This window comes from Pelobates fuscus, chromosome 2, assembly GCF_036172605.1.
Source record: "Pelobates fuscus isolate aPelFus1 chromosome 2, aPelFus1.pri, whole genome shotgun sequence".
In the NCBI taxonomy this organism is placed as follows: domain Eukaryota; kingdom Metazoa; phylum Chordata; class Amphibia; order Anura; family Pelobatidae; genus Pelobates; species Pelobates fuscus.
This window is the reverse complement of record NC_086318.1, coordinates 39,245,425-39,270,726: the sequence shown is the minus strand read 5'-3', so window position 1 is coordinate 39,270,726 and position 25,302 is coordinate 39,245,425. Positions and strand designations below refer to the sequence as shown.

At 37.8% G+C, this 25,302-nt stretch overlaps 1 protein-coding gene across 1 annotated transcript in view; it reads left to right on the top strand.

The window, feature by feature from the left end:
* PKHD1 (PKHD1 ciliary IPT domain containing fibrocystin/polyductin) overlaps window positions 1–25,302 on the top strand; it is a 557,030-nt gene that overhangs the window by 322,845 nt on the left and 208,883 nt on the right. Inside the window, exon 51 of the mRNA XM_063441645.1 lies at window positions 17,120–17,257. Coding sequence (XP_063297715.1) covers window positions 17,120–17,257 — 138 coding nt within the window. The remainder of the gene's footprint in view (window positions 1–17,119; window positions 17,258–25,302) is intronic.

The following is a 25,302-nucleotide window of genomic DNA, read 5'->3' as shown; positions in this document are numbered from 1 at the left end:
CTTACCATTTGCAGATGGATAGTAGAGAGAGGGGAACTACTGAGCACCCACATTGTATTTGTGAAAATTGACTTTTAAATGTGGACAACTCAATTGTATTAAAGGAGCACTCTAAGCAACCTAACCACTGAAACCAACTGGGTTTACCTGTCTCCCGCATACTGCATGGGTTGGTTCTGCCTGTTGCTTTCCATGCCTACACAGTATCTGGTCCTCTCTATAAGGAGAGACTGGCTTGCTCTATAAAGCAAAGCGAGTCAAAACCGGACCATACTAATTGGCTGAGAGCCCTCTGCTGACAATCTCAGCCACTGATTGTGGTCCTGCTTTGATCTAAGACACCCAGTAGGACATACATATGTTGCCAAAACATTTTAATACAGTTTGAACTATTTCTGTAGGATGGTGCAAGTGACTCCTAGCACTATAACCATTACAGTGTGCTGCAGTAGTTATGGTGTTTGGAGTGCTTCTTCAATAATGTAAAACCTTCCAATTTGTATATACAGGGAGTGCAGAATTATTAGGCAAATGAGTATTTTGACCACATCATCCTCTTTATGCATGTTGTCTTACTCCAAGCTGTATACACTCGAAAGCCTACTACCAATTAAGCATATTAGGTGATGTGCATCTCTGTAATGAGAAGGGGTGTGGTCTAATGACATCAACACCCTATATCAGGTGTGCATAATGGGTCAAAAGAAGGACTTGACAGGCTCAGAAAAGTCAAAAATAGTGAGATATCTTGCAGAGGGATGCAGCACTCTTAAAATTGCAAAGCTTCTGAAGCGTGATCATCGAACAATCAAGCGTTTCATTGACAATAGTCAACAGGGTCTCAAAAAGCGTGTGGAAAAATCAAGGCGCAAAATAACTGCCCATGAACTGAGAAAAGTCAAGCGTGCAGCTGCCAAGATGCCACTTGCCACCAGTTTGGCCATATTTCAGAGCTGCAACATCACTGGAGTGCCCAAAAGCACAAGGTGTGCAATACTCAGAGACATGGCCAAGGTAAGAAAGGCTGAAAGACGACCACCACTTAACAAGACACACAAGCTGAAACTTCAACACTGGGCCAAGAAATATCTCAAGACTGATTTTTCTAAGGTTTTATGGACTGATGAAATAAGAGTGAGTCTTGATGGGCCAGATGGATGGGCTGTGGCTGGATTGGTAAAGGGCAGAGAGCTCCAGTCCGACTCAGACGCCAGCAAGGTGGATGTGGAGTACTGGTTTGGGCTGGTATCATCAAAGATGAGCTTGTGGGGCCTTTTCGGGTTGAGGATGGAGTCAAGCTCAACTCCCAGTCCTACTGCCAGTTTCTGGAAGACACCTTCTTCAAGCAGTGGTACAGGAAGAAGTCTGCATCCTTCAAGAAAAACATGATTTTCATGCAGGACAATGCTCCATCACACACGTCCAAGTACTCCACAGCGTGGCTGGCAAGAAAGGGTATAAAAGAAGAAAATCTAATGACATGGCCTCCTTGTTCACCTGATCTGAACCCCATTGAGAACCTGTGGTCCATCATCAAATGTGAGATTTACAAGGAGGGAAAACAGTACACATCTCTGAACAGTGTCTGGGAGGCTGTGGTTGCTGCTGCACGCAATGTTGATGGTGAACAGATCAAAACACTGACAGAATCCATGGATGGCAGGCTTTTGAGTGTCCTTGCAAAGAAAGGTGGCTATATTGGTCACTGATTTGTTTTTGTTTTGTTTTTGAATGTCAGAAATGTATATTTGTGAATGTTGAGATGTTATATTGGTTTCACTGGTAAAAATAAATAATTGAAATGGGTATATATTTGTTTTTTGTTAAGTTGCCTAATAATTATGCACAGTAATAGTCACCTGCACACACAGATATCCCCCTAAAATAGCTATAACTAAAAACAAACTAAAAACTACTTCCAAAAATATTCAGCTTTGATATTAATGAGTTTTTTGGGTTCATTGAGAACATGGTTGTTGTTCAATAATAAAATTAATCCTCAAAAATACAACTTGCCTAATAATTCTGCACTCCCTTTATAGCTTGAACATTGCAAGGCTCTGAAAAGTCTTTTTTTTTTTTTTTTAATCTAGAAGATTTTGTACATGGTCATACATATACATATTTTTCACTTATGTACATTTTATGGAATAACTGAGCTTTTCCCCAAAGCAAATAGAAGCGCTGTTTACTTTTTTTTGTACTAAGGATTACATTTTCTACCTGGAATGTCAATCCCAAGCAGTTAAAGCTGAAACTAAGTAAACGTGACAAATTAAGCTATAAATATTGCTGTAGAACAGTCTGTAATACCTGTAATTGAAATAAAATGTAAATCTTAATGAATATTTGACAAATTGAACTGAATAGCTTCTGGTAATATATATCACATTAGGTTTAAAACCAAGAATAATACTGGAAATATATTATACTGTCCTCTTCAGGTATTACATGTTCATTTTTGGTCCACTGATGGGCTGCGGATAATTTATTGTAGAACAGATACACATTAAGACAAAACTACAGTTTGTGACCAAAGCACATAAGCATGGGCTAAAGTTTGATTCCTATTGCACACCATTGCAAAATGAAATGTATATCATTAAACTGCAGCTACTTTCCTCTATGCTCCGGCAACAGTCTTTAGCAAGAGGAGAAACAAATGTTGTATTCTGAATCCCTGTCATTCTTCCCACCTGGTTCAGAGGGAATAGCAATCCCACCAGGGGCGGATCCAGAACCTAATCTCGGGAGGGGCACTAGTAGATTATTTAAAGGAACAATCCCAGCACAATAACCACTACAACCCTTTGTAGTGGTTATGGTGCCATGAGTGCCTTTGAGCCCACCCAGAGTAGCTAGTAAACTTGTTTAAGAACAGATTGACAACTTACCTGTGGTCTGCAGGGATAGGTGCAGTAGTGTGTGTGTGTGTGTGGGATGCAATGTGTGTGTGAGGGTTGCAATCTATGTGTGTGTGTGGAGTACAGTGTGTGTGTGTGTGTGAAGGGGTGCAGTGTGTGTGAGTTGTGCTGTATGTGTGTGGTCCAGTGTGCGTGTGAAGGGTGTTGTGTGTGTGCGTGTGAGGGGTGCTGTGTGCATGTGAGGGGTGCTGTGTGTGTGTGTGTGTGAATAGTGGTGTGTGTATGAGTGTGTGAGGGGTGCAGTGTGTGTTTGAGGGGTGCTGTGTGTCTGTGTGGGTGCAATGTGTGTGAAGAGTGCAGTATGTCTGTGAGAGGGGTGTAGTGTGTGTGGGTGCGAGGGGTGCTGTGTGTGGGTGCAATATGTGTGTGTGAACAGTGCAGTGTGTGTGTGAGAGAGGTGTAGTGTGTGTGTGTGAGGGGTGCTGTGTGTGTGTGTGAAGGGTGCAGTGTGACTATGACTTGAGAATATAATTGTATTTTTTATAATTATCTAAAATTTTAAATAAATTAATATTTTTTATTTTATTTTTTAAATTAAACAAATAATCTTTGTATCCCCCCTTCCATCTTACCTCTTGACTGGGAGGGGAAACATTACAAGGCATTCCCTGGTGGTCCTAGTGGAGAATCCCTGGTGGTCTGATGGAGAGTGAACTCAAGTGGTGTGACGTACTGAACCTCATCACGTGTTGGAGGGGCCTGCTAGCCAGCCTCTTGCCCACCAACTATGGGCCACTATTGCTCTTGGAGGAGAGGTCTACCCACTGGAAGGTAGATCCTGGTCTTGGGTCCAGGGTGGGTGAAGGACAGCGAGAACCCAACCAAGTTGTAACGCTGGAAGTGGGGACTACAGTGCTGATGGTGTCTGGTGCGGTGCTTGTGGTACTCGGTAAGCAATAGAAAGCAGCGATTGGCAGAGGTACCCAGTCGGGGTACCAGGCGGTCTGCCCCAAGTGGTAACCACGGCAATGCTCTTGTCCGGTGCCTGGAACCCAGACACATTGTCCAGGCGGCGGCGCATGGACCGGGACCCAATATGCCTGATGTTAAGTGGGAGTCTTCAGCGTGGAGGTGGATTAGCAGGGTCTGGTGCAGGGTAACCGCACGCCCCCTGGTGTTGAGCACCAGCATTTGTGCAGCCACATACCAAGACCCTGAATCAGCTTAAGCGGATACCAGGAACTAGGAGCATGAAAATTAGCAGACCTCCCAGGAGCTGAATAGGGAGGCTCTGCTGCATGATTGTATCCAGTACTAGAAACAAGGCAAGACTAGAGATAGGAACCAAACAAGGAAACAAGACAAAACTAGAAGAACCCAGAACCAGAGAAGGATAGTACGCTAAACCCAGAACATATACACAAGACATGAGGAAAACATGAACATAACATGGGCATGACTGGACAGGACTGTACATGGACTGGGTATATAAACTAAAACAAGACAAGATAACAGGCAAAACAAGAGGAGAAATAACTAAGTACTACATATGGAAAATATGGGGATTTAGTCACACTATATGATCATACATTGCATAAGCCTGCCAACAACGCCAATGTACCCCATATCTGGCAGGTCCTACACTGCCTAATGTATGCTAAAACAACCAAAAGACATATATAGCACTTACCTGCAAGAAAGGGCAGACGCCTTGAGGAGCTGCCTGCAGGAACACTGAAACAGAGTGAATGATGGAAAACAAACGGGTGTGGCAACATAAAACAAACATTTAAATGAAACCTGGAGACTGAGAATCCCAGGGATGGATTACAGGAATGAACCCAGAAATCCCAGCATAAAGAAAACCAGACATAGAATAGAAAAACTAAACAAGAATTGTAACAAGAGTACTGGATACTAGAAACCAAGGCCAGACATCTCCACAGAACTGAGCAGGACGTGACAGCTCTGTGCTCACGAGAGGAGAACCCGGAGGAGCTGCAGGTAAGAGCTCCTGGGTCCTCTATGCCTCCCCTGCCAGCTGCCAGCAAAGTGCCTCCGGTCCGTGAAGGCACACTGCAGAGCTGGCAAATGGATAGCGCCGGCACTGCTGTGGCTGGCAGTGGAGAGCCTCTGCATTTTCCCTGGATCCACCACTAAATTGCACTCCCCTGTTGCTTTGGTCAAATATATTGACTGTATTCTTGTCCTTGTAAAGTGAGAAAGGAGACAGATCTAGGAAGCCTACAGAGCTTCTTTGCAAGCTGAAGTAGCAGTCTGTAATTATATCTATTGTTCAATTACACACAGTGTGCAGCACACTAAGTATACACACCCTTTAAAGTGCAGTAAAATTTTGCATATAAAAATTGTTATACTTATGGATTTGGTGTTATATACAATTAGTTTTTCTTCGCTGTGCATATTTTGGTCCCTGAGGAAGTTTCTATGAAACGAAACGCGTAGGACTGTATTGCTTTTACATTTTATATACTTTTTATCTATTGTGAAGTCAATAAATCCATTTATGCTTACCGACCTGGTTCCTGATTGATATCCAGGGTGCTAACAGCATACAGAGGATCCTGACCTTTCTCATAGGGAAGGCAACCTTAAGGTGCTTTGATACTTGGAGTCTGTGAGTTCGACAATAAGTGGGGACATTGCTCTTCACTATAAACAGTGTTGCATTATTATTTGTTATTTTTCTTTTTAGGTACTCAGCATTTTGACATAGTGTATACTGTGTGACACATTTTGCACTTAAACCCCTTAAGGACCAAACTTTTGGAATAAAAGGGAATCATGACATGTCACACACGTCATGTGTCCTTAAGGGGTTGAAGGGTGTGTGTATACTTGCTGTGTTCTGCACACTGTGTGTATATCTATCTTATGTTCACTAATTGAGGGTGTTGGCGGAACACTATGTCACCCAATGTTGTAATGTTGTGCAAGTATTGTGGAAGTGCCATTTACTTATACTTTGTGTAGTAACCAATCTAAAAGCCAGGTAATTGTACAATAGATACAAATATAATAATAATAATATTAATAATATATTATTTCATCGTAATAATGGCATTTTCCAATGCTGCATCCCCAAATTTATATAAATATATATTAGGTAGGTTACTTGGAAACAGTTGGGAGTATTTGTTATTTTATTCACCTGAATTTTCACAGCTGTTTAATGTGCAAGGATGGGATTACTCCTTCTACTTTGTCTAAATTATGTAACAATAAGGGCTGTTGCATAGTCTTTAAAATATATTTCTCCCCAATATATCTGTCAAAGATAAGCTTATATGATAAAACTTTTATAATAAAACTTTTCGGTATATATGTCTGTGCTTGCTATCCATTCCAGATTTCAAATAAATATTACTTGAGGATACTTGAATTAACAGATATTTAACCCCTTAGTTACCAGACTGTTTTTCAATTTTCTTATTGACAAGGACCAGGGCTGTTTTTACATTTCTGCGCTGTTGATGTTTAGCTGTACGTTTCCTCTTACTCATTTACTGTACCCACACATATTATACATTTTTTTCTCGCCATTAAATAGTCTTTCTAAAGATACCCTTATTTTCATCATATAATATACTATACTATAACATAAATTATAAAATATACTATAACAAAAATTATAAAATATGATGAAAATAATTAAAAAGAACACTTTTTCTAACTTTGACCCCCAAAATCTGTTATGCATCTACAACTGCCAAAAAACACCCATGCTAAATGGTTTCTAAATTTTGTCCTGAGTTTAGAAATACCCAATGTTAACATGTTCTTAATTTTATTTGCAAGTTATAGGGCAATAAGTACAAGTATGACATTGCTGTTTCAAAATATATATATTTAAAATGTATCCATAGTGACATTGTAACCCTGTTATCTTTAAATCACACCTCACATGTGTATGTCTTTTTTAAAATAGACAGACCAGAATATTCAATATGGGGTATGTATAGTCTTTTTTAGTAGCCACCTAGTCACAAACACTAGCCAAAATCAAGTATTATATTTGACCCTGTAACTTTCATAAAAATACTATAAACCCTGTAGATGGGGGTACTGTTATACTCGGGAGACTTCACTGAGCACATATATTAGTGTTTGAAAACAGTAAAATGTATCACAACAATGATATCATCAGTGAAAGTGCCATTTGTGTGTGAAAAATGAAAAAAACTTCACTTTCACTGACAATATCATCCCTGTGATATGTTTTACTGTTTTGAAACACTAATATTTGTGTTCAGCGAAGTCTGCGCAGGTTTTAGGGTGTCATGAAAAGTTACAGAGTTAAATACAGTGCTAGCAAATTAAATTCTCTGGACTTTCGGCCTGGGTTGTCAGGCAGGTCCCTCAAATTGCAATCAATAAAATTACTTAATTATGTAAAAATATTACATAAATATGCACGTAGAATTGAAATATATATACATATTTATATATTTGGTCTACGTGTATATTTATAAAATTATTTATGTAATTATGTATATGGATATATATTTTGTATTTTTATTTATATATATATATATATATATATATATATATATATATATATATAATTTTGTTCTAAGTGCATTTTGATCTAAGCTAGGCAAAATTAGTGGGAGTTTAGTTACATTACATGATCATATATTGCATAAGCCTGCCGCAACTTCAATGTACCCCGTCTTTGCCGGGTCCTACTCTAACAGCCTAATGTCTGTTTTATGAGATTAACCCACTTGGTGTATTTTTATATTAATATACCTATATATATTAATATAAAAATACACTTAGTATGACATGATGTATATACATATTATATATAGATATAATATATGTATATATATCTCTCTCATGAAGCAGAGAGACTGCCTGTCAGTTTAGGCAGTTCCCCTGCAGGCAGCACTATGGATGCTTATTGAGGCCATGTTATCACTCTTTCATATCGATCACATGGCCCATGGGGGCCTAATTTGCCGAGGGGGACTGACCGGGAGCAATACCGATCGCCAGCGGGGAAACGGCGGCGATTGGGTAAGTAATATATTTGCCACGGACGTACGTAGTCGTTAAGGACAGTTTTTGTCAGACCTACCTAGTATGTCCACAGTCCTTAAGGAGTTAATAAAGCTCTTACTACAGTTTTTATAAGATATCAAATATGGAAAGTCAGAGAAATACCCTCGTTAATACATTACAGGGAAAACTTAGGTTTTTATGCTCTAGTTTTTATGTTTTTTTGATTTAGTCTTCCTCCACTAAAGTCCTATTCGACTAGGTCAACCAATCCTAGACATATTATTATTATGATTATTATTATGATTATTATTATTATTCATATTGTTAGAACTGTATTTTGTGGAAACAATCCATAAGGAGACATAATAGCTACTTGGTAGCACTTTTGGAAACTAAGAAACATAGAAGTCTGATAATTGTAAAATGAATGAAAAAAAAATTAACAAAGCTATCTTAATATTAAAGCAAATATGGCATTATATGACATTATATGGCATTATATGGCAAATATGACTATAATAATAAAATATCAAATAAACTAAAAAAAAAACACAATTAGTCAGCAATAAAGTATGATTATCTCCAAATCTAATCAGACAAACACTTCAAGAATATGCAAACAATAAAGAATAGTGTGCAGCGCAGATATGTGATACCACAGAATAAAATGTGAAGCATGCACTGTGGTGGTATATATACCCAATAAACAAAATATGTAAACAGAATCAGATATTTAAGCAGAGATCAGATGCCTGGGGGTTCAATAGTATGACCATTTTCTGACAGTCTGTTTTCGGGTGATGGTGTTTTGTAGCAGGGAAAATCCAAAGGGAATTCCTCTGTGTGAAGCTTGTTCCTCGAAATGAATAATGTAGAACAGGCACACCAGTTACAAACGCAAGTATTCACATTTATTCATAAAAAGTATAAAAATTCTTACATGAAAGTTGTAATGATGCTATTCATAGGTAAGTACCAATAGCACAACGCGTTTCGACGAACAAAATCGTCTTCCTCAGGTGCAGTAACCCTACACAAGCTTCACATACATTTAAATATCAAGAATATGACACTTCTTAAGGCGATCTTAAAATAAACGATAGTCCCCCAAAACATATTAGAACTTTCTTATATAAACTCAAACTTCCAAGACTATCCAAACATAATATAGGAACCTTGAAAACCTTTTTCGCTAAAGAGGCGATTAAAAGTGTTAAATCAGGAAAGGCCCCATCCCCGTATGGGTTTTCTTCTATTTTTGTATGCAAAATTTTAGCCAATTATCTCCCCAAGTATTTCCCCTACACTGTATGGATCTGAGCGCTATTTGGAGAACTTGGGAGCTCAGACTAGGGCTATTATAATATTATAATACAATGTATTATTTGTTGGGTTATTTTATGTTTTTATTAAGTTTTGGGGTATTTTTATGTTTTATATTTTTATGTTTGCCTCTCTGTTCCTGGGAGATAATTAGCTTACCGGTCCAGAGATTCCTGGGAGGGGCTTGTGGTGAAGACAATGGAGACCCCCTGCTTGTGTCTGTGTATAAAAAAGGTGGTGTTTGAATGCATTAAACCAGTTGTACTCCCAGAACTATGTGTCGTCTAGTTACTGGGAGAGGAAGGACTATAATCACTGCTCAGCACCTTGTTCCAGCCTGTGAAGGATTCGGCGTGGGAAGTCCTTGTAAGGACTAGAGAGCTAGTCCCCTATCTTGTTCCAGGACAGAGAGGCTCCAGAAGAGTGGCAGTTTCCCCGGTTCCAGCCGGGGTACAGGGAGCTCTGTTACAAGTATAAAGAGAAATACATTAATTTGATTGGGATACAACATCGATTGAGTATTAGGGAGTTAAATAAATGCTAAATCTTGATGAGTTAATAAAATATAATAACCAGGATCTAAAAAACAAATGTCTGTATGGAAGGGATTAGAACATTCTTGGGTGAGTAGGGTTAACATCTTTAATGCATATTTGATTCCTAAACTAATTTATCTGATACGTAATACTCCTCTTAGAGTGCAGTATTTAATTTTTCTGCAGTTCCAGAGAGTTCGATTTGAATTAATTTGGCAAGGTAAAAAAAAACGACTGATCGCTCAGAATATATTATGTAAAAAAAAGTCTCAAAATTAGTAGTTTCTTTTCCAGATATTCAGTGTCCATGCTGCATGCAAAGTTTCACATCTATTAGCTTTGGATGTCGCTTCTGAAGTTAGGCAGTTATGGCTGAGAATGGAGAGAAAAGATCGCGGAAGCATGGATCCATTTAATTTAGACTAATTTGAATATCGTTAAAAATCTACAGTTAACAAACCCCAAAATCAAAAGCGTATAAAATACACTAGTGTTGCAGAAAAAGAAGTTTAAGGTAATGATTTTTACACTCTGCTCCAATGGAATTTATTCAAATACTTATCAAAGACATTGGAAAAATAATATTTTAAAGCTTTCAGATATTCTACAAAATGATATGATTATGCCCTTTTCAAAAAGTCGAACTAAATTTGATCTATCAGAGATATTGTTTGTCATACCTTGGTTAAATAAATGTCTTAGCAGGGGTACAATGGTTGAAATGTTTACCCTAGGAAACTTTTATTAATGCAAATCATGAAAAGAAAATAGTATCTAATTCATGAGGTTTCATAAATCAGAATCCCCAAGATATTAAAGAAGATACCCTAGTTAAATGGGAAACAGATTTGGGTAAATCATTTAACAAGGAGGAATGGCATTACGGTGTATATTTGGTGAAAGATATATACATCAGTATAAGTATATATAGGTGGTACCTGGTGCCATCCAGACTATACAGAAAAAGAAATCTGAATAAATCCAATACAAAATGTACAACAGCTGCTAAAAGGTTAAAAAAGGTCATTATAGTCAGCAAAACACTTTCAGCTTAATGAAGCAGTTTGGGCGTAAATATCATGCCTCTGAAGTTTCACTGCTCAATTCTCAGCCATTTAGGAGTTAAATCACTTTTGTTTCTGTTTATGCAGCTTTAGCCACTCCTACCCTTGCTGTGACCAACGCATCTTGCATGTTAAAATATGGTTTCATTTTTAATGATGTTTACTTTAGTTGTTGTCTCCTGCTTTATAAATTGAATTTGAATCGCACAGGGGAGGCTCCTGCAAGGCCTAGAAAGCTACTAATAGAGCAGAAACTACGAAATTATAGATTAAACAGAATATGTGATAAAGGAAGTGTAAACATTAGATCTCACTTTACAGGAAGTGTTTAGGGAGGCTGTGTAAGTCACATGCAGGGAGGTGTTACTAGGACTGTATAAACTAAGCGATTTAAACTCCTAAATGACAGAGAAATTAGCAGACTGCAGGGGCATGATCTATATACCAAAACTGCTTCACAAAGCTAAAGTTGTTTTGGTGATTATAATGTCCCCTTAAGTATACAATACAGCTGAGTGCATAGTTTCATTAATTGTAAATAATAAATGTTAATGGAATCTGTGCCACCGTTATTACAGATGTGCAAGTGATTTCCAATGTTCCAAAGAAGCAAAATACCATATACCCTGTGTATCTATGTATTGACAAACCTTATCAAGAAATCAGGTTTCATACTGAGACAGTGGGTAGTTACCTGTCCAGTGTCATATTCAAACCTAGTATTTACCCACTGATAAATATACATTTTAACCCTTCAATGCAATCACAGTTTATCAGCTCCTGTTGTGATTTAGTCCTGAAACTCCCCATCGTTAGCGGAAGGATGCCACACTGACTCACAATGAAACGTAGTACGACTATAAAGCACTCCTAATAAAATGGTAACAGTTTATGTACTTTAAAATAGCTTAAATGAGCAGCACATACTTAAATATGATAGCACGTGACCTAAATGTAAGGCTACAAAACCCGGTTTTAATATGATAATTCACAGGTACATGATGGCTGCTAAATGTACAATTTTGAGAACTCACTAATGACTCCAGCACTGACATCAAATGCCTTTGATCAACCCTATTTCTATATAAAACATCATAGCATGCCATTCAATGGAAATCAGGTCTAACAGAAGAACTATTATGTAAGATACAGTACTTTGGTATTCATCTCTTCAAACAGAGAAAGTTCAAAGAAAAACAGAAAATGAATAACAGAGTGGATTCCACTACTAAAACAAAATGCCTTGGGCTACATGATATCATATCTAGACCCTTCAAAACAACATTCCACTGCTTGGAATGAGAACATATTTTCATTTCTGTCGATATGTCTCGTGTCACAAATGTGTCATATTAAAAATCTGGAAACATATCTCTTCAATTTGGGGTTTTAGGTGGCTTCAGCAATAATATTTTTTGTTATCTAGGTTTGATGGCAGGACGATGGCAGTTACCTAGCACTGTTTGGGATTGGGGAGAGACATGTCTGTATGCCCTCCGAACATGTGTTGATGATAAGCTATAGGTTATGCAAATGAAGGTCCATTCCTAATAAAATAAGATACAATAAAGAAAAAAGGTCTGCTCTGGAATCTGACAGATATTAACGAGTGTATTCACTAAACAGTGAATAATCCGTATTCAATAATCTATAAACTGACAAGTTGTTGATTTTAGGACAAAATAAATTCGAAGGGAAATTGTGTGACTTGGCAAATTTAGATATTTTTACAACTAGAATATTTTCGTTTAATTTTTACATTTTTGTCAATTACTTGTAATACCAATTTTAGCAAAGCAATGCCTTGTCACATATTTTGCTTCAGAATGTCTTAAAATGCTGACCTTTTCAAATGTTATACTTGTTATTACTGGTATAAAGTCTCATACATTAACAATAAGTCATTAAAGGGACACTCCACTGCACAAATACAAAAAATAATATATATATCACTGTTTAGTAGATATACCCCAATGAAAACATGCATCCATGTTATTATTAATTGTGGTTGTATCTCAAAACAAACTGCAAAAGCAGCATATCTCTTGCCTGCAGTCTTTTTTTGGGCTGACCAATCACAGACTTCCCAATGCATCTCAACGAGAAGTCTTTGCAAGGCAGGTGCTCTGGGCAGTTGCTGCCTTTTGAGTTTAGCTCCACTGAGCTAACCAAACCAGGAAGGAACAAAACCATTTGTCTGTTTGACAGCTTGGGGGTGTTGGAGATGACAAGTTTTATTTATAAAAATGATAATTTCTCAAGAAATCTGCACTTTTTGTAAAATGAAAAAAAAAAATAGGACATACTCCACATATAAAACACTACAGACAAGTGTCTACTCTTTATACATCAGAACTGTGGATTTACTTTAATATCTGTTGACATGGTTATTTATTAATATGAGAACTGACAGGAATTCAGAGTTAATGCACTGATTTTCAAATTTAAGGTAAAACTAGCAAACTGAAAACAGGATTGACTTGGAGAATTTATCTGATTTGCTATTTAAGCCAACATTTTGAAATTCCCTTTGAAATAACGTTGAACTTTAAGTAATTACATAGAAAATGGTTTCATTATCATTATAGACCCCCTTCCCTACACTTCTTACTCTTCATACTGGATACTTCTCTCCTTGCAGGAGTTGTTCATTTTAGGACCCTCTCATTAAAATTGCATTTCTTAAGGCAGCTCTAGAAAACATTCCTTTTTACAGCCCCCACGTTTCCAATAACCTCTTTCTTCTGAATAGGTCCCTTGATTTCCAACACCCATATTCCCTCTGTACATACCTCAAAACAGAATGCACGTGTTATGGTTACATAGTTACATAGTTACATAGTTACATAGTTACATAGCTGAAAAGAGACTTGCATCCATCCAGTTCAGCCTTCCTCACATATGCTTTTGCTGTTGATCCAAAAGAAGGCAAAAACCCCAGTCTGAAGCGCTTCCAATTTTGCAACAAACTAGGAAAAAATTCCTTCTTGACCCCAAAATAGCAGTCAGATGTCTCCTTGGATCAAGCAGCTATTAGCCCACTAATTAGAAATTGTATCCCTGTATGTTATGTTTTTGCAAGTATTTATCCAATTGCAATTTAAACATCTGTATAGACTCTGACAAAACCACCTCTTCCGGCAATGAATTCCATATCCTTATTGCTCTTACTGTAAAAAAACCTTTTCTTTGCCTTAGATGAAATCTCCTTTCTTCAAGCCTAAATGTGTGACCTTGTGTCCTATGTACAGCCCTGTTTATGAATAGATTTCCAGATAATGGTTTGTACTGGCCCCGAATATATTTGTATAATGTTATCATATCCCCTCTAAGGCGCGTTTTTTCCGAACTGAAGAGATTTAAATTTTTTAACCTTTCTTCATAACTAAAATGCTCCATTCCTTTTATCAATTTTGTAGCTCGTCTCTGCACTTTTTCTAGTGCCATGATATCCTTCTTTAGAACAGGTGCCCAAAATTGCACAGCATATTCAAGGTGTGGTCTTACCAGCGATTTATAAAGAGGCAAAATTATATTTTCATCTCGAGAATTTATGCCCCTATTTATACATGACAAAACCTTACTGGCCTTAGCAACGGCAGATTGACATTGCATATTGCTACCTAATTTGTTGTCTATAACAATTCCCAAATCCTTCTCGTGTGTGGTTATCCCTAGTTCACTACCATTTAGGGTGTAAATTGCTTGTGCATTCTTAACCCCGAAGTGCATAACTTTGCATTTTTCTACGTTAAATTTCATCTGCCATTTTAGTGCCCAGTCCCCCAATCTATCCAAATCCCTCTGCAGCAAGGCAATATCCTGCTCACATTTTATTACTTTACAAAGTTTTGTGTCATCTGCAAACACTGATACATGGCTTTCAATGCCCATTTCAAGATCATTTATAAATATGTTAAATAGAAGCGGTCCCAAAACAGAACCCTGAGGGACACAACTTACCACTTTTGTCCAGCTTGAAAATTTACCATTTATGGCAACTCGCTGTACTCTATCCTTAAGCCAAAGTTCTACCCAAGAACAAGAATATTCATCTAGACCAATTTCTTTTAGTTTGAAGACTAACCTATTGTGAGGAACCGTATCAAATGCCTTGGCAAAATCCAAGTAGATCACATCCACTGCAACACCCTGATCTATATTTCTACTTACTTCTTCGTAGAATGCAATTAGGTTAGTTTGACATGACCTATGTTTCATAAAACCATGCTGATTATTGCTAATAACACAGTTCTTCCCAATGAATTCCTGAATATTATCCCTTAATAGCCGTTCAAATAATTTCCCAGTCACAGAAGTTAAGCTCACAGGTCTATAATTTCCAGGCAAGGATTTTGAACCCTTTTTAACCCCTTAAGGACCAAACTTCTGGAATAAAAGGGAATCATGACATGTCAGACATGTCATGTGTCCTTAAGGGGTTAAATATAGGAACAACATCTGCCTTCCTCCAATCCTCCGGTACAATACCTGAAACAAAAGAATCTTGAAAAATTAAATACAGAGGTTCACTTATTTCCCCACTTAGCTCCTTAAGTACTCGTGGGTGGATACCGTCAGGCCCCGGAGCTTTATTTACATTAATTTTCTTTATTAGCTGTAGCACCTTGTCTCAAGTTATCCAATCACAAGTTATCTGCAAGTTTGTTGCAGCAATCATATGCATATCTCTTGCCATAGGATCCTCATTAATATATACCGAAGAAAAATAGTTATTTAAAATTTCTGCCTTTTCCTGGTCTTCATTGACTAACAGACCCATCTCTGTTTTCAGTGTACCTACACTTTCATTTTTTGTTTTTTTAGAATTAATGTACTTGAAAAAATGTTTGGGGTTGGTTTTGCATTCTTTTGGCTATCAATTTCTCATTTTTTAGTTTAGCCACTTTAATTGACTTTTTGCAAGTATTATTGGCTTCCTTATATCTTATATAGGATGCATCTGATTGGTCCGATTTAAATGCTTTAAAAGCCTTTTTCTTATTTTTAATCTCTTGTTTTACTTCTCTACTAAGCCACATTGGGTTTAATTTGTTTCTTTTATATTTATTACCCAATGGTACATACTGTGAAATGTACCTTTCTAATATTTGTTTGAATAGTTTCCATTTTTTCTCAGTGTTTTTATCACTAAGGCGTTTATGCCAGTCAATATGTTGTAGAGCTGCCCTAATCTTAATAGAATTGGCTTTTTTAAAATTATACGTTTTAATATACCCCACATGCTTTTGCTTTTTTGAGTTTATTTCAAAAGTTACCATATTGTGATCACTATTTCCCAAATGCTCCCCTACTTGAATGTTGGTTAAAAGATTAACATTGTTTGTTATAACAAGATCCAGACAAGCATCCTTTCTAGTTGGTCCTTGTACCAGTTATGACATAAAGGTGTCATTTAACAAATTAAAAAAACGGATTCCCCTAGCTGAAGTACTAGTCCCTCTATCCCAATTTATGTCCGGGTAATTAAAATCTCCAATAATGAATGTGTTCCCCCGATTTGCAGCTTCACCAATTTGCTCAGCAGCAGTTCTTCCTCATTAATATTTACATTTGGTGGTTTATAACATATCCCAACCAATAACGTATTTCCCTTTGTTTGCCCCAAGCAAACTACCTGTTTTATGTTAAATTTTGTATATATTGTGTATTAATATTGTTTTTGTATTTTATTGTACCCTATTGTATCAATGCAATGTTTTGAGGACCCAGGACATACTTGAAAACGAGAGAAATCTCAAGGTATCTTTCCTGGTCAAATATTTTATAAATAAATAAATAAATATTGGAAACTTGTTACAAGTATGTTGATTTATAAACAGTATTATAGAATACTTAGAATAATAACAATTATTAAAAAAATATATCTCCAAATATCATTATATTTAATATAATTCCACTTCCCAGCACCCTGTGTTTTTTTATCTTTTATTTTTGTACCATCTCCATCTTAAAACCCTGCCTCTAAGCACGGCTTTCCTCCCTCTCTAGGACCCAAAGACCCCTCCTTCCTGGCAAGTTCCTGTATTACATTAATAAACAAATAAAACATGCAAACTGCAACTTGTTTTGTTTTGTAAAATAAACCACAGGTGGCAACAAGTGAGTTTCTTCTGTTGTGTAGCCCATGCCATTTTGCATTTTAGCTAAACTCATTGTGTCTGCGGTATACACTAGACCAGCAATTTTGTAGGATTACCAATTGTAAATGTTTTTAAAGTGACATTTTTTGTTAGTTGAATTCACATCAAGAAGGTTATAAAGCTCATTTTCATTTATTCAGACAGGACTATTGTGGTGGATATATCCCTTCCATCGTTAAGAAGTCTTTATGTTCTTGGAACCTTGGAATTTCCTCCACATTCCAGCAATGTCCTGAATGTTTCCTGTATTCTAATAGCAGGAGGGGAACTGAGAGTCGGTACGTAATTCAATTATTTTACAGCCATAATCACTTTCCTCACTTTCCTCTTGCACAGCCCATAGCAAATATTGCTTCACAAGAGTTTAGTCTTTGTTTTAAAAACTGTTCCTGCATTAATGATCCAAATGTGTGTGATGTTCTTATCTGGGGTTGTGATGGTTTTAGATATTGGTTCTAGTTACAAGGCATGTTCACGGTGATAAATGTGCTGGATTACAGTATCAAATGAAAATCTGTATTCCTTACATTGTTACAAAGTTACATAGCGTCTATCAAGTTCAGCTTTTCTTACATTTGTTTTTGCTGTTGATCAAAAAGAAGGTAAAAGGGGGGCGTGGCTAACCGCCGTGAGGAATGGACGTGTGATCCCTTTGCTCCAGCACCACAGGTCGCAATCTGACTCCATCCTGCACAATAGGGCTGTTTAATTACTGACAACTACGAGATGGCACAACCGAGGGGCAAAAAAGCTGCACCCAAATCGGATAAACTCGATTTCTTTGGCAATAAGATGCACCAGGAGCCGGAGGATACTCAGGCCTTGTCACAAGATGGCGATTCCAGCTCTGATGGTCCTGAGCATACCGCGGTGGTAAATGAATTGGACTTGGACAAACTTACAAGTAGCTACATACAACAAGCCCTGGACACTCTGTCAACCAAATTAACTGCTTCATGGCAACATACGGCGGACTCGCTGAGAAAATACATGCAAGAACTCGTCAAACGTACCTCCCACATGGAGAACAAGATGGCAGAATTTGCTACACCACATAATGACCTAGCCTCTCATGTAGAACAAATGGAGCAAAAATTAACCGCAACAGAAACATAGAAACATAGAAACATAGAATGTGACAGCAGATAAGAACCATTCGGCCTATCTAGTCTGCCCAGTTTTCTCAATACTTTCATTAGTCTCTGGCCTTATCTTATAGTTAGGATAGCCTTATGCCTATCCCACGCATGCTTAAACTCCTTTACTGTGTTAACCGCTACCACTTCAGCTGGAAGGCTATTCCATGCATCCACTACCCTCTCAGTAAAGTAATACTTCCTGATATTATTTTTACACCTTTGTCCCTCTAATTTAAGACTATGTCCTCTTGTTGTGGTAGTTTTTCTTCTTTGAAATATAGTCTCCTCCTTTACTGTGTTGATTCCCTTTATGTATTTAAATGTTTCTATCATATCCCCCCGTCTCGCCTCCAAGCTATACATGTTAAGATCCTTTAACCTTTCCTGGTAAGTTTTATCCTGCAATCCATGAACCAGTTTAGTAGCCCTTCTCTGAACTCTCTCTAAGGTATCAATATCCTTCTGAAGATACAGTCTCCAGTACTGCGTACAATACTCCAAGTGAGGTCTCACCAGTGTTCTGTACAATGGCATGAGCACTTCCCTCTTTCTACTGCTAATACCTCTCCCTATACAACCAAGCATTCTGCTAGCATTTCCAGCTGCTCTATTACATTGTATGCCTACCTTTAAGTCATCTGAAATAATCACCCCTAAATCCCTTTCCTCAGATGTTGAGGTTAGGACTCTATCAAATATTCTGTACTCTGCCCTTGGGATTTTACGTCCAAGATGCATTATCTTGCACTTATCCACATTAAATGTCAGTTGCCACAACTCTGACAATTTTTCTAGTTTACCTAAATCATTAGCCATTTGGCTTATCCCTCCTGGAACATCAACCCTGTTACATATCTTAGTATCATCAGCAAAAAGACATACATTACCATCAAGACCTTCTGCAATATCACTAATAAAAATATTAAAGAGAATGAGTCAAAGTACAGATCCCTGAGGTACCCCACTGGTGACAAGCCCAAGCTTCGAATATACTCCATTGACTACAACCCTCTGTTGCCTGTCACTCAGCCACTGCCTCACCCATTCAACAATATTGGAATCCAAACTTAAAGATTGCAGTTTATTGATAAGCCTTCTATGTGAAACAGTGTCAAAAGCCTTACTAAAATCTAGGTAAGCAAAACTTACAGACCTAGAAGATCGTGCACTTTGAACGACTGTTCGAGCATGCACAGGGAGTACATGCAAGCTCTCCCCACGATGGGGAAAACCAAACCATGACACACTTAACATCATAGTTAAGAACGGCATACAAACACAGCTTCCAGAGGAAGCAACTGCTCAGAAGGGGGTATAGACACCATGATGAGCTATATATAAACTCCCATCTCGCCCCTTACTAATTATAACATGTTGATGACTGCAACCCCATTCAGAGACCCCTAAGAAATGCAGATCACCACTCTTTAGAACACATAGACAGAATATGGTGTATAGAGTTACAAAAGGTATTATAACCTCAATAACCAGGAATGATCAGTAGTTTATTATAAAAAAAAAAAAAAAAACAGTTTCAGTTGGTACTCAATATGTTAATGATAGATAGCATGCTCCTAAGATAACTGAGATTATAAGAAACTAAACTTGTGGACATAGTTATTATGCCACAGCTCAGTGTGGTAATACTTATGTATGTATGTTCATAGGCATTTATGGTTGGAAATGGAATCTCAAGACAAATAGCAAGCCCCCTGAACATCCATAATTTTAAACCTCACTTTATAACAGCAGGACATAGACTAAAGGATCCTGCACAAATAGCATGACTAGACTAACGATTTGAAATATCAAGACCAACTGCCCTACATACTTAAGAAAAGCGGCAGACTCATAGCCACGACACGGAAACATGAAGGTTTCCACCCCCACGGTACTCTCTACAAGTACCAAGATATACCTTTGTACATACTTTGTTTCGGTTTTCACCCTGTTCACACTACCCTATGTTCCCACCCCTAGTCCCGGCTGGCTACAAAAAGATACGCTACCGACTATATTAACTATGATCATTGTCAATATTACAAGGTCAATAATGACTAACCAAAGTATCATCGAAATGAATATGCAAGAGATTAATAGGATAGGAATTACGCTTAGAGATATGTAACAACTTAACAAGTTATTGAACTATGAAAATACATTCACACAATGTACGGGGGCTGAACACCCCTCATAAACGTGGAGTCCTTCTAGAGGAAACTAAGAAAGCTAAGGTAGACATTATGTGTCCTCAGGAAACACATTTTGTACATGGAAAAGTGCCAGAATTTGGGAAACAGGATTATCCAACACAGTACCACGCAACTTACTCATCAAAAACCAGGGGCGTGTCGCTCTTGTTTCACAAATCACTAACCTTCGAGCTGCTACACGTCAAAAAAGATACGCAAGGCCGATACTTAATAATCCATTGCCGAATCAATAGTGTCCTATATACATTGGTAGGCATATACAGTCCTAACTCCAATCAGCGCAACTTTCTACATAAAGTATTGAGCAAAATACCCCAACAGAACATGTCCTCCCTCATAATATGTGGAGACATGAACCACATCCTACAACCGCATATGGATACGACAGTATCCCCCTCTACTCCCAGATTTAGATCTCTAATGCCACAATGTAAAGCCATTACTAAACTACTACTAAACCATAACCTTTATGACATATGGTGAACAAAACACCCAAATGAGAAGAATTATACTTTTCTATTCCAGAGTGCATGGAACTCATTCCAGAATAGATGTCATACTGGTATCCAGGGACTTGCTCCCCTCGACTGTACAATGCCACATAGGCAACATAGTGTGGTCAGACCACGATCCAGTGTCCCTCACGAGCCATGACACTTACAAACACAGGGAGAAAGCCCCATGGCGACTAAATAATACTCTTTTATACGATCGCGCCTTCAAACATAAATTAGAGACTGAGATAGGCAATTATTTCCAACTTAACAACCAACCTGAAATAACACCTGCCACATCTTTGCAGGCCTATAAAGGAGTTATTAGAGGTCAGCTCATTAGCAGAGCATCTTTTCTTAACCGTACCTCCCAGAAACTACGCCTTACACTGCTGACCAAACTATGTGACCTCAACACGGCCCAATTTTTGCACCCCAACCCGGACCTTAACATAGAAATTGAACAAATTACAAATAAACTAAATGACCTTCTACTTCAACAAACAGCACGCACTCTGCAAGCACTTAAATTAAGGCATTACACACAAGGGAATAGAGCTGGTAAAAAACTGGCATCACTACTGAGACATCAACTCACACAATCAAAGATCCCATACTCACTCACCAACACCGGAGGGAAGATATACAACCCCTTAGATATAAACACAGAAACAGCAGCCTACTACCAAAACCTCTATATCTTAAAAGAAGACTCGCAAACACACCAACCAACACAGGATGAAATCCACAAATTCCTATCGCAGGTACATTTAAAAAAACGAACACAAAACCAGAAAGATTCCTTAATAGCACCGATCACATTGCCGGAGCTACAGCAAACTATACGTACACTCCCTTTGGGGAAATAACCGGGGCTTCAAAAACGATTTTTATAAAACTTTTTCGAGCACCTTGGGCCCCCACCTAGTATACACATTGAACCACATAGTACAAACAGGAGAGATGCCATCAGAGATGCTACTAGCACATATTGCCACACTGCCAAAACCAGGAAAACCAACTAATCAACCAAAAAATCTAAGACCCATCTTGTTGTTAAACACAGACACAAAAATCCTAGCCAAAATGTATGCTACTCGAGTAGCAGCCTCATTCCCTTCATCACACACCCGGACCAAGTAGGATTTGTGAAGGGGTGACAGGGTGCTGATGGAACTAGAAGGCTTTACAGCCTTCTTTATAGTCGGAAGCCTCCCGGAGAGCCCAGGGTCTTTATGTCCCTGGGCTCTCCTGTTCGACAGACTGCATTGGAGCTTCTTAAGAAATGTTCTGCAAAAATTTGAATTTCCACAACACTTCCTGTCCCTGATCTCAGCATTGTACTCCAAGCCATCGGCACAGGTTGCAAATGGAGGGTTTGTCTCCAGCCCATTCAATATTACAATATATACAAAACACAACGAGGGAACCGGCTGGTTGCCTAAATTGAGATAAATACAAAACGAATATAGTGTAATAAAGTTTTACAAAAATAACATTGCGCAATATGAAATGCACTCACAGGATCTTGGACAGTTCAGGCATATATGGTGCCTCCCCTGATTGTATGGGGGGCTGGGGGAGTTCCCCTGGACACTTCCCTGGATCTTTCCACCAAAAAGCAGGACTCCGGGTGTAGGTATGAAAAAGCGGCTTTAATTTTCAATAAAATATATATAAAAATGAATACAATAAAGGTCCTACGCGTTTCGTCCCTCTTGTAAAGTATGGGACTTCCTCAGGGACCAACAATATTAAAATTGCAATTAATACAGTACAAAAAAGCAGCCTAACCACCCTCCACCCACAAGTCCTTTAAATAGGGCTAATCCCCAAAGTCAATTAGTCACATGTGCCTCTCTGTCCCTCCTCATTGGTCCTGTGTCGATTAGTATCATCTGTTGGAAATTGCATTCTCCATTATTCACAGCTGATCTTCACTGTTGTTTGCAATTAATTTCGGCGTTTTCGTACATTCCGGAAACCGGAAGTGCTATGCGTTTCAACTAAGTTCACAAACCCGGAAGCTTTGTATAACCGGAAGTAGCTTGCGTTCCACCTTCGTTTTTTTCGTTCCACCTTCGTTTTTTTTGCGTTCCACCTATATTGGGGGAAATCTAGCCACAACAAATACACATAAAAGGTCTGTGATATAGCCCAAATGTTATTACACCATATACTATGTATCTTTATTGACCTTAAATCATCTATACAGTGTTCAGTGTTACAATAAATTTTCCTATTTATATTTGTGCAAATAGTTGGTGAAGTGTATCTAATATAAACTAATTCTTTATCTTATAATTTTGCAATATTTACCATTACTTCTAATATCCTATTTTGTGTGATATTATTTACATATGGTACTTCTAATTTGTGATATATCATTTGGTTTTCTCCTTCTTCTAATCAGAGAGGATATTTTTTATATATAAATGTTTTGTGTTATTATTAATAAACCAAATTATTCTTATGACAAACTGTGCTTTATATTAATCTCATCCCTATTTCTTATATTATATAGTGACTATAACTAATAATAGTATGTCTTATAAAAAAACACACTAGATCCACATCCACATTTAAACCACCAGGCTCCAAAGTTTGTAGCTTGTGGATCCAGTAGGTCTCCCTCTGGGATAGCTTTTTAATTCTATCCCCCCCTCTCCAATCAACACATACCCTTTCAATGCCTATACATTTGAAATCCGTGAAAGAAAATTGGGAACAGTGATTACAGTGTACTGGGATGGAATGTGTGGCCAAGTTCTTTTTTATATTATTTATATGCTCCAGGAGTCGCACTTTTAGGGGTCTCTTGGTTCTGCCCACATATTGCCTGCCGCACGGACATTGCAGTACATAAACTACATAGTCCGTGCGGCAACCAATTTCTTTTTTTATCTGGAATACTTCCCCAGTTACGAAACTAGAAAAAACTTTTGTCTTTTTTAGATTAACAATCCGACAGGCTTTACAGACTCCACACCCTCTGGAGAAACCATTTGCTACTGGTTTCTGACTATCTCCATGATTCTTTATTGCATAGCTGGGTGCCAAAGAGTTCTTAAAATTCTGATTTTTCTTGAAAATAAGTTTAGGCTGTTCTGGTAAGAAAGTATTAAGTACAGGATCCTGTTGGAGAATCGACCAGTGTTTCTGCAAACTCCTCCTAATCCCCGCATGGTCGGTGCAGTACTGTGTTCTAAAAGCAGCTACATTGTCTTGATAGGATTTGGCACGAGGTCTGTCCATTAAATAATTGCCTCTATCGGTTTGCAAAGCTAACCGGATTTCTTTGTCAATGGTGTTCTTCTTGTAACCTCTCTCTACCAATTTGTTCTTAATATGGTTAGATTGTGTTATAAAATCTTGAACTTGCGAACAGTTCCTTCTCACCCTAGCGAATTGTCCCTTAGCTATCCCTCTAAGCCAGGGGCGATGATGGCAACTTTGCCTATGAACATATCCATTGCCATCACTCGGTTTGAAGTAACACTTGGTTTTGATCTGATTATTCTCACTTGTCAATGACAAATCCAAAAAATTTATTTCTTTCTGATTCCACGCAGAAGTAAATTTTAGATTATATTCATTTTGATTCAGATAATTTTCGAATGATTGAAATAATAAAAAAGGCCCCTTCCAAATTATAATAACATCATCGATATATCTCCGCCAGAGCACCAGGTTCTCCCTCCAGTCATGCCCAACCCAAACTGTTAGATCTTCCCATCTACGCATGCAGATGTTGGCATAACTGGGGGCGAACCTGGTGCCCATGGCGGTCCCCGTGATTTGTAGAAAAAATTTGTCATTAAAGAAAAAATAATTGTGCTCTAAAATAAATTTAACCGAATACCAAATAAATTCTTTTACTTCCTGAGGGAGATTTGGATCTTCCATCATAAAATGATTGATGGCTTCTAGTCCCAATTTATGGCTAATTATAGTATAAAGGGATGATACGTCCAGTGTTGCCCAACTATAATCTGAATGCCATTCAATATTTTCCAATTCCTGCAGGAATGATTTTGTGTCTTTTATATAAGAAAGGGCGCTTTGGGCATACTTTTGTAGGTATGAATCCACAAATGCAGATAGATTGGCTGACAAGGAATCTATCCCGCTAATTATGGGGCGGCCAGGGGGATTAAATAAACACTTATGAATTTTTGGAATAAAATAAAAAATTGGGATTCTTGGGTTATTGCAAAGTAAAAAGTCGTAATTTGCCTGTGAAATTGTATCCTTATTCTTTGCTATTTCTAACAAATTTTTTAAAAGTAAATTAAATTCTTTAGTCGGATCCCGTATTAATATGGTATAAGTATCACTGTCACTTAAAATATTTTGAGCTTCTTGTAAATAATAATTTCTAGACATGATAACAATCCCCCCCCCTTGTCGGCTTCCTTGATTATGATATCTTCCCTCTTCTTTAGTGTGTTTAGACATTTCTCTTCTTCCCTCGTTA